The 11,128-nt window shown below is 31.1% G+C and overlaps 1 protein-coding gene across 1 annotated transcript; it reads left to right on the top strand.

The window, feature by feature from the left end:
• The first annotated feature begins 3,287 nt into the window (after positions 1-3,287).
• Positions 3,288-7,245, top strand: LOC111676169 (4-coumarate-CoA ligase 1). Its single transcript, XM_023437090.2, has 5 exons — positions 3,288-3,428; positions 3,499-3,706; positions 3,775-3,961; positions 6,075-6,191; positions 6,258-7,245. The coding sequence occupies exons 1-5, from the start codon at positions 3,288-3,290 to the stop codon at positions 7,243-7,245; spliced, it is 1,641 nt and encodes a 546-aa protein (XP_023292858.2).
• Positions 7,246-11,128: the final 3,883 nt, after the last annotated feature.

Below are 11,128 nucleotides of genomic sequence, written 5' to 3'. Positions count from 1 at the left end.
CAATGTACACTTATTCCTAAAATAGATCTTGTAGTTATTGGTGTGTTGTTACGATGTTTTTGGACATGCTTTTGGTGGTAACATGTTTATAAATGATAAGATTTTCCAACATTCATCCTGATACCACACATCCCGTTTTATACTTTATCTAATGCTGCCGTGTAAAGCTGCTTCTTCATAGTTTTAATTTTTTATTTTTCATAACTTTAGTTGCTTTTTCTATAATTTTTTTTTGGGGTGCGGCGGTACATAGTAAATATGATCTGAGAATTATTTGTGTTTGCTGTGCTCATTTGCCCGTCTATATTATTTGGGTTAACATGTGTTGGCTGTCGCTTAATAACAAGTTATTTTCACTGATTAACTCTGATTAATTGGATCAAATTGTATGGTTTAGCTGTTTACATCTTTCATGGACTTGATATACTTCTTCGCTATCGTCTACATAAAACATGAATACTTAAAAAAATTGGTATTCATATCATCAATATTATTATATTTATTAGCTATTATTTAGATTATTATAAATATTTTTATGTGAATTGTTTTACAACAACACTTAATTTGTCATCACATTTAAATTATAGTTACCGCAAAAGGAAAACATAACTTAAAATTCTTCGGTATCGTGACTTTGGTATTAAATACAGTTTTGAATATACATATTTTTTTGTATTCAAGTTGCTTTTGTTCGTATTTAAATCAAATTATTTAGAATATCATTAACATTTACATTTAAGATTGAATAAAATCGGAAAAAAATACAAATGTTTATTAGAAAAAAAGAATAATTATTTAATCGATTACTTTAAAGTATTATAACAGTGGCCTCGGAAACAGGTTACATGCCGGTCATATTCTAACCTCATCTGCAGGAAGAAGCTGAGTTGTATGGATATTGATCAAATACCCAAAATAAACATGTAAGAATGTTATATTCGACCATGCTGAATCTTATATACCCATCATCTAATCATTGCAGAATAAACTTTGAATTTATGAATCGATGCATTTTTTGTTATCGAACGAAGTAAATTTTTTTCTGAAAAGAGTGGAATGAATTATTTACCGATCCTCAGAAAATTAGGGAATTTATACGGAGGATAAGGTCATATAAAGACCAATCCTCACAAAAGTTGGTAGAAAGATTTTGGCACATGCAAAACTTGTTTATGTCGAATTTCATCGCTGTCTTCTTATTTCTAAGCCATAATTAAGCGTTAAAGTGATTTTCTGAAGGGGACCTAACATAAGGAGTAGTTTAAATTTCATTGCTGTGCTCTCATTTCTGAGCCAGTAATAAGCGTTAATGTCAATAATCGACCGGTCATTTTAAAATGTCATCACTGTAGTCACATTTCTGAGCCAGATCTTCATAACAATTGTTTTCCAGGAAGCCACTTGTATAGAGGTAAAATTTCAATTGTCTAACTGCTCCCGTGTTGTCTCTATCGTGACAGATAGACATGGCTAGATCAGAATCTAATAAGCACCCAGAATTTATTTTGATGTGTTATAAACGGAATGACAAAAGGTCTAAAAAGTGTTCGACAGTTACTGAACTCTCTACTACTGAAATAGTTATAAATAATACCTTGTTGTACTAAATGTATTTTATGAAAATCATGTTAAACCACTACGAATGGCCCTCAACTGTTTCAATCCCTTCTTAATGGCTTCTCTAAATGTGCGCTGGTTGTCACACAAGGAGGCATTATGGATTCCAGTCAATGGATTTCCTTGCGACACTTCCTTAGATTGTGATCTAGCTCCACTTTCGCGGAAGTCATCATGAGTATAAAAATTTTGTAATAATTGTTACAAGATTGATCATAGCTCCTATAATACTTTGATATATTCTGAATTTAAAATTTTTAAATAAAGTTGAAATAGTGTCAGAAGTCCTTTATTAACTCTGTTTTCCCCACCTTGATTTAGGGGGCTCTCTCCAAGTCGGCTTAAACCTTTATATAAAAAAACTTGTATGTTGAATTTTACCTCAATTCCAAAGTATTTAAGCAATTTATTAATTAAAAGCAAAAATAATAGAATATATTTTTAAATAACAGTTTTGTTGAGACTCATTGTGATACAAATGGTTACAAGTCAATTTTAGACGTTTAAGCCATTTTTTAAGGGGGATTTGTATGGAGGCTAAGTTCAAATAACGGCCGATCATTACGAAAATCTGCAGTGTCATTTTATAAAAATTATGTGTGCCAATTTTTAGAGAGATAATAGTATATTTGACGTAATTATGGCATAAAAAGCCCAAATCAGGAGGTATGGATGGGGTTAGGTGAAATAATTGACCGATTTCAACCATTTTCAATATTCTTCGACCCTGTGCTAAAAATCATGCTTGGTCCAAATTTCATCAAATTATCTTGAAAATTGCGGCCTGTACCTTGCGCACAAGGTTTACATGGACAGCCAAGCGGACAGACGGAGGGACGGACATGTCTTAATCGACTCAAAAAATGATCGATCGGTGGGTATTGGACAAATTTTTTTATGTGTTACAAACATCATCATTTGTATGTTACAATATGGACAGCCACTTTGCCGGCTATAGGACATATATTTTTGTATGTTACAAACATCAGCATAAACCCAATATACCCTCCCCACTAAAGTGGTGTAGGGTATAAACATTAATCAATGGCAGTATTTGGGCTCAACCAATTTAATTAATCAAAATCTAAACGAGTTAAATTAAACAATTAATGCCAACAACGCATAACTTTGAAAACATTTATAGGGAATAATACACTCAATTGGTGTAGGTGGGCGCAATTATGTCTAGAGCTTGGCAACAAATACAAGCCTGATCGTTCTAAAGATATAATGACGATGACGCGAAAGTTATTCTCCAACTAAGACCTAAATTTCGACTGATAGTCAAAAGTCTGAATAACTCGAATCTACAAAGTGTTGACCATTTAAACAAAAAATTATAAATCAATAAAATTACATTAAATTTTTTTTTAATTTTTTGCCTTATCTAAATATTTGCATAGATAAATTTCAAAACAAAAAATCACTAGCCTTTGGCCATAAAATGACGTTTACATGAGAATAGAAAAATTATCAGAATAATGTGATAATTTTCATACTCAAATTCTCTCTATAAAAACTAAAAACGTTGTTATCAATTAATTCACTACTCTCCCTTCCATATCAATAGAATTTTGGAATATAATGGCCATTAAACAATTAAACAGTTGGGCTAAACGACTCGTGAGCGAAACACTATTTTTTATAAACGGATTCAAATAAATACACAAATGGAACGTTTTAATATACAATTCGATAAATACACAAAAATATGGAGTGGCCCAAAAGCGACGAATTTCTTTGATGCCGACTGTTCTATTGGCAAAATATTATTTGCATTTATGAGGAATAATCCCAAAAATATATGTCAGGTAATTTCAATACTTTTTGATAAATTTTCTTTGTTTTTTGTTTTGCAATGAAAAGTTTTTTGTTTCTTAGATTTCCGATACAGAGGGCACTGCTTTAACTAACTCTGAAGCTATAACATTTGGTATACGTATTGCCCAACATTTCAAAACGATGGGCTTAAAACAAGACGATGTAGTGGGTATTGTGGGAGCCAATACCACCTACATGATGCCTTTGGTCTTAGGTTGTCTTTTAAATTGTACACCATTTCATGCTATTAATCATCAAAATGATGAAGGTATTTTGCTTTTACAAATTTCATTTGTTTAGTATGTTAATTCTTATCAAATTCTATTTTCGTTTTAGCCACTGTAAAACAATTGTTTCAAAACACCCGACCAAAAATAATCTTTTGCGATGGTAGCGTTTACCTGAATGTGGCAACAATTTCGAAAATTTTAAAAGCCAAAGTCTATACAATGAAAGATCACCGTATGGATTTGCCAAAAATAGAAAATCTTCTTGAACCAACAAATGCCGAATTATTTTATGTGTAAGTAGTAAATGAATGTCTAGTCAAGTCTATTTCAAATATGCGGGGTTTGCGATATCATTATTGCTCGCATTTTTAATAATTGATTGGAGGTTAAACCTTATCATACACAATTGTTTCCAGGGGTAATAAAATTAAATGCAGAGAATTTTTTAGATAAGTTTGTATTTGATTTTAAACTTTTTGGTGTAATATAATTGAATTAATTTTTTGTTGTTGTTTAAAAATATTTAGGTTTTAAAGTCGCTAGAGTACAGATATATTTAAATGATAATTCATAAAAATTGGCTAACAAATTATTTAACGATATTAACCTCTATATTCACGATGGCTTGGTGAAAAATGTGTGTTTAAGTGATTTTAAGTATCAAACATACACAAAACGTAATATGTTTTGTTATCCCTGTTGAATTTTATCTCGATAGCCTTAATTATAAATGAAAAATGGGCGTTTAAGTGATTTTAGGAAGTGGATCTTATATGAGAGCTAAGACCAAATGTGGACCGATTCGGAAAAAAGTCGTTCAGTGATTGATACATACAATATATTCATGCCGAATTTTATTCCGATATCTTTATTTATGAATGAAATATGCGGGTTTAAGTGATTTTCAAAAGTGGGACTTTTATGGGACCCACTGTTACCAGATTTGCTGATTTATCAGCATTTTGCCGATTTCGACCATAAAAATGACAGATTTGCCGATTTTTTCTACTAAATGCCGATTATATGAAATTACATATTTACATCAGATTTTCTTACATAATTTGGAAAATTGAAACATCTACTTTTCTAAAAATTCTCATCAAATAAAAAAATTAAATTAAATTAACATTAATTAACCTGATTATGTTTATGTTTATCTGGTACATGCATCCAAGAGATCATAACTAAAGTTGGCAGTATTATATATGATAATACAAAATAAAGTTACACTGATGTTTGTAAAAATACAATACATATTATGAGCTCCGAAGTGTTATTCCATAGATTCTAATGCAAAATGTTATAAAATCTTTTAGAAAAATGCCCGAAATTTCAGGAAATGCTTCTGAAAAAGATTTGTATCACATACAGCACTCCGGCTGAAGATCGGATTTCGCTCTTAATAATTATCGTTGTTTACAAATAAACAACTAACTATTATCGAAAACAAAGGTTGATCCTATCAAATTCGAACAATTTACAATCGTTGATATCTACAAAACGAATTTTCCAATCAAAATAAAATTTTGAATATGAATAGCCTATAGTTTTCAATTATAATTCCAATAAATAGATTTTAAAATGTAAATTTGGCTTTGTAAAAAATGGCTTGGAGAAAATTTTGCACGCACATGCACGAGACTTTGTCGATACAAAACCCAATTAGATGTGATATTCTAAAATTTCTATAATAATAAACCAGATATTTTTATTTCTCCTATTTTTTGACGATTTTAAAAATATTTTACCGATTTTGCCGATTTTTAAGAGCAGTTTTAATTTTATGTCAATATTATCTAGCTACAAAGATGGGAGCTATGACCAATAGTAAACCGATATAGATCTACACTACTAGTATGATTTCTGTTCATATTATATTTACATGTAAAACATTTTGTAGTGATAACAATGTTTTTGACAAAGTTACAATTAAAAATAAATTTCAAAAAATTTTAAGTTTTATATAGGGGCTGTAATAAATTTTGGATCGATTGTTTTCGTAATTTTTAAATATCAACCCGCAACATTACATAATGTTACCAATTTTTTAATATTTTTTTTATTTAATTTTTTATTGCATATAAGTAACAAGGAGATTTTCTTAACATTTTAAAATTAGTTAAAAAAAATGCTAAAAGTTTGAAATAGTATTTTTAAATTGTCGTCTGAAAGATTTTCAATTTATGACTATACCTTAAATTCGGTTTACGCTATATAATCAGGAGAAAATGTCACATGTTAAAATGCTAATAAATTAACTTATCACTGTTCAACGTATGTTTGTCCTACAAAGCAATAAAAATTGATTTCAGTTAATCGCATGTAATATTAAATTTATATCTATTATTACTGCATTACAAGTCCAAAAAAGTGCCAAATATAATTTCATATCCTATTTATTTGCAGTCCAGAAACTCTTAAACTTGGCGGCGATCAAACAGTAGCAATTCTTTGTACATCTGGAACAACTGGAATGCCAAAAAATGTATGCATTTCTAACTCTTCATGTCACTTTGATTTCGGGTAAGTCTCCTAATTTAAATGACTTATGTATGAATAAAAATTTTTATATATTTTATATTTTTATAGATTTGTCACTGGCCAAGATGTATTACTCTCCTTTAGCACCATTGATGTCTCCTCAGGCATGTTTAATATGCTCTTTTCTTGTGGTCATGGTTCAACGCGCGTCATAACAGATAAACCTTATTCGCCAGAGTATTTATTAGAATTGATATATAAATATCAAGTGACCCTACTAACTCTAACTCCCAGATGTTTAATAACTTTGGTAAAATGTTCCGATTTATCTAAGAAAAAGTTAGCCAGTGTTAGATTTATAAGTATGACCGGTGGCAATTGTCCAGTTACCACTTTATTAAAAATGCAAGATTACCTAACGAATGGTTTTATATCCTATGGCTATGCCTTAACTGAGTGTGGAGGTGTAGCCGCTAATATGGGTGTCAGTCATCCTAATAGTTCAGGCAAAATAGTACCTGGTGTTAAAGTGAAAATTTTGGATGAGAATGATCGTAGTTTGGGTCATGGCGAAATGGGTGAAATTCTAGTACATACCGGCAAAAACTGGAATGGTTACTATGGAAATCCTTCGGAAACAAAACGCATGCAAGATTATCAAGGTTGGTTCCACACTGGCGATATGGGTTACTTCGATAAGGACAATTATTTATATATTGTGGATCGTAAATGTGATTCGCTAAAATTCCATGGCATGCAATATTGGCCACATGAAATCGAACAATGTGTAGCCGAGTTGCCAGATGTTATAGAAGTTTGTGTTTTCGGCCTCTGGAATGATGTGGATGGTGATGCAGCTGCTGCTGCGGTAGTAAAGGTCGAAGGCAGTAAACTGAGTGAACAAGATATTGTAGAATATGTAGCCAAACGTTTAGTGGTCTCTCATAAGCAATTGCACTGTGGAGTCTTCTTTTTAGATGATTTACCCAAAACAGGCAGCGGTAAAGTTTTGAAGGATAAAGCCCGTGACAAGGCATTAGGTAAACATTGGGTACCACCAAAACCCCTTTTCAATAACAATAGATATGTGCAATAATTTTTTAGTTTATAAAATAAAAGTTCCTATTTAAGTAGTTTATTTATTTTCAAATACTTTGTTTAGATTTTAAGCTTGAAAAAAAAACATATATATAATAAACAACATAAATTTCATTAAATAAATCAAAAAGAAGCCCTCAGCTTAGTTTGAAAATTTATACCCACACTTGATATTTCATAATTCTGTGCACTCTGCTATCTGTCATTCCTTCGATTCACTTCAAAAGGGTGAATGGATTTATTACATAAGAAAAATGCAGCAAAAACTATCCAATTATAGTATTAAAAAAGCAGAAGGGAAAATAAAGAACGAAGTCAAATCTTTTTATCTACTGATGAATCAGTGACAATATCAGCAACGCCATCTAAATAACATAAGTGGCTAAATAACACTAAAGCGAAAACCAAACACAACAGAGCTGAAGATAAAGGGCCGACTGGAGTTGTGAAGTTGCCAAAGACACTTGAGTAGCAACTCACCAAAGAATAACGTGTATGTACAATTTCAATTGGAATTAAACACATTCATGATGGTCAATGCCACCATAACCATCATCACCACCACCAGCATCATCAACAAAAAATATGATTTTTGCTAACGCCAGTATAATTTGATTATTTCCTCAAGCAGTTTGTTAAAGAATGTGTTTTTTTCAAAAATTGTCTTATGTCTTTTAGGAAATTTTAATAACAATTCTTTGAAAATTCTGCTTTTAAGTTTATAATTTTAGTCGCCATTAGTCCTAATGCGATTACTACAGATTTAGTTCATTCATAACGATAAAGTTATAGATTTAAATTATTTATATTCATTGAAATTGATTGATTAAACCGACAAACGAATTCAAATTCCACGATTTTTCATAAACATTCTTATTCACTACAGATACATTATTACTTCATATATAGTTGAACTAATTCCACAATGTGTATCCCAATAAAAACTTTTATAGTGAGTAAAATTTTTTATACAAAATATACGAATGATGGAAAGAGGAAAAAAGAAAATAAGTGAAAAAAATACAAAAGTTCCCGCCCCAAAATCCTCGAGTTAGATCCGCGGCTCGTTAAGGCCTAGCCTATTTCAGTTACGATATTTTAGCAATAACGGCACTAGAGTGGTATCATTGCAATCCGGGGGTTGATAGGTGCTACCAATACCTATGGTCTTCCGGGACTATAAATTGGTGTTGACAGTCTACTGCCTGTACTTGCATAGATTGAAAACAGGTACTACAAGTGGCTAGTTGCCCGCAGAACTATGTCGAGTTGGTCCAGGTTCCTTCGGGATCCACGTAGTGGCTGTGGTTAAAATCCAAATCGCGGGAAGAGGGTGCTTGGTAACTGATACATGTTGAATATGATTTCCATGATATATTTCTGTTATCGTTACTAGATGCTGGGGCTGTACGAATTACAGAGCATGATTGTGGATTAATAAAATGTTGGATTTAAGCTAATAATGAAAAGATTGGGTATACAAGGTGGAGTTTTTCAGAAGTTTCTGATGTTTTTCCTGTTGTCTACTTGCATTCTATATAGAGAATGGAATAACTGATGTATTTGAAGGATGGAGTGGCGGAGTGGAAGGATCACTGCCCTCTCTTTGATTTATTTAGCAATTTTCCTACATTGCTGAGTATGCTCAACTTATCGCAGTGGGCCTCTGTGACTACTGAAATAAAGTCTTGTCAATTAATATGATCCATGTTGCGGACTACCAATTACGTCCCTTCTAGGTGCTGTTGCCGAAACAACAGAGCCATAGTAGTGTGACTAATATGGCAAGAGATTAGATAGCTCGAGTACTTGATCAAAGTGCTTGTACATGGACCGGAAGTTCAATGTACAAAAATTGCAACCTGCGTGTAAGAAACACAAAGGGCCAGTGCTGAGTTAATTACTTTTAACTCACCATAAACGATTCCCGTTTCCAGATATTGAGATAGCCGAACATTGCATTTATATTTAAAATGACAACAGCTCCATATGTTTTAGGTCAAAAAAAATTTATTTTATTAAACTTTGAGCGACAAGCGGCAAATTTCTGATATATAAATATCTGGAAAGGGTAATCGTTTTGTGGGGTTTAGACGAACAAGATTCTAACATTGACTTTTTATAGTCACTCTAGTAACCAACCTCGTAATTCATATATTGTAGTTTTTAAACACAACAAAAAATAAGGTAATAATGAAAAATATCCTACCATGTTTTTGCTGGGATACTTACAATACAAACAAATATCTTAAAATTTGAATAAAAATATAAAAAAAGTTAAATTTCCCTTTTACGTGTTTTTGATCTGATTACAAATGAAATGGAGAAAAGAAGAAATTCAATTTTTTTGAACAAAGTCGACATTGTTTTCCTGCATCCTGTAAAAAACACTGCATGAGTAGGTATTCATGTATGTATGAGATTATTTGAATTCCAGAATTTCTATATCTTTTTCTAATGGCAATTACTTTGCCAAATTGATTGCAAATTACGAGCACGCACGTGAACTAGAGTAAAGTTATAAATAACATGTGCTGCAACATTCATAGAGCAGGACTTTATGTGCTGCAATATTTTCTTTTCAGGTGTCTGATACACCAACACAACACAACTTTCATTACGATTCAATAGAATAAATTTGTGGCCGACAAATGTAGTTTGTGTGTGACTTAAAAATTCTCTCATTTATTTAAAGATAAAAGTAAAATTGTCATTGCAGGACTAGCCTGGTAAATAAACTTTTGTAATGGGAAGTATTCAAAGCAACAATAGAAATAATTTATTATTTAAGTAAGAGTGTGTTTTAAATAAGTAAGAGTATTATATTCACATATTTCAAATATTACATAGCCTCCATTAAGATATGCTAAGTTACATGAGGCTAAAAGAATTTGAATTGTTTGAAATCGGAAAAAGGTTGAAAGGAGGAAAGGAGCTCCCATTCATACGTGCCCCCGAATAGGCATAGATACCAACAATTTTTATTCGAAATTGTCACTTTGGAACTGATTTTGAGAAAGAACTAGTGTTAAGAACTTGTAATATTGTTGTTTAAGATTTAAATACTATTCCAGTCGTAGTAGCAATTTGTATTTCTAATATTAATTTTCCATAAAAAACTATTCAGTGCCTCTGAATCTACAAATCCAAAAAGCCACATTAAACAAATTTTTCAGGAGAAGCAAAAAACCGTCTTAAATGATAAATAAAGCAAAAATGTTCAAAATTTTCTCAAGTCAAGCCTTTTTTATTGACAAATTATTATTTATTTATGTTTTACTTACGGAGATATGAAAAATACGCCCTTGAGAATTTAGATTTTTCTGAAAATAGGCCGAAACATGGAAGACATAAGCATTCTTTGTTTTCATAAAGATATTATGAAATTGGAATTTTTGTTTGAAAAAATTTTAAAACTGATAAAATAATCTCTAAATTACAAGGATTCGCTTAAAGTGAAATTTTTGTTTCATTTAATTCCAACTTATAACATTTTACATTTTCGAAGTTAAAAATTCAAAAGTATTTTAAAATTTTCATGAAGTTGAAGTTAAATTTAGAACATAACCTTTTAGAATTTCTTTGATAGGGGCGTTGATTTTAATTGTAGGAACATGTATTTTGATACGGTGCATCATAATCAATTAAAAAGTCGATTTTGATTTTTTTGTAACTTTAGCCTTTTTGGATTTCATATGACAAAATAAACCAGATGATAATTTGGTTTATTAAGATGATAGTTAATCCCCTATATAAAATTATAATTCTTTTTTAATATTACAAAATGGAGCAGTGTCTTTAAGGACACTTCCCAGAACACACTTAACCGTTACATAATTGCAAAACTTACAACAACATAGTAGAAAATACTCTGATAGAAA

This window comes from Lucilia cuprina, chromosome 4 (genome assembly GCF_022045245.1).
Source record: "Lucilia cuprina isolate Lc7/37 chromosome 4, ASM2204524v1, whole genome shotgun sequence".
Taxonomy (NCBI): Eukaryota; Metazoa; Arthropoda; class Insecta; order Diptera; family Calliphoridae; genus Lucilia; species Lucilia cuprina.
The sequence above is the reverse complement of the archived record's forward strand: the minus strand, read 5'-3'. Positions and strand labels throughout refer to the sequence as shown.

Excerpts from the sequence above, each read along its gene's own strand:
- LOC111676169 (XM_023437090.2), top strand. The coding sequence starts at position 3,288 with ATGGAACGTTTTAATATACAATTCGATAAATACACAAAAATATGGAGT. Across the intron at positions 3,429-3,498 it reads ATCCCAAAAATATATGTCAG|ATTTCCGATACAGAGGGCAC; the intron begins GTAATTTCAATA and ends TTTGTTTCTTAG. Across the intron at positions 6,192-6,257 it reads TCATGTCACTTTGATTTCGG|ATTTGTCACTGGCCAAGATG; the intron begins GTAAGTCTCCTA and ends ATATTTTTATAG.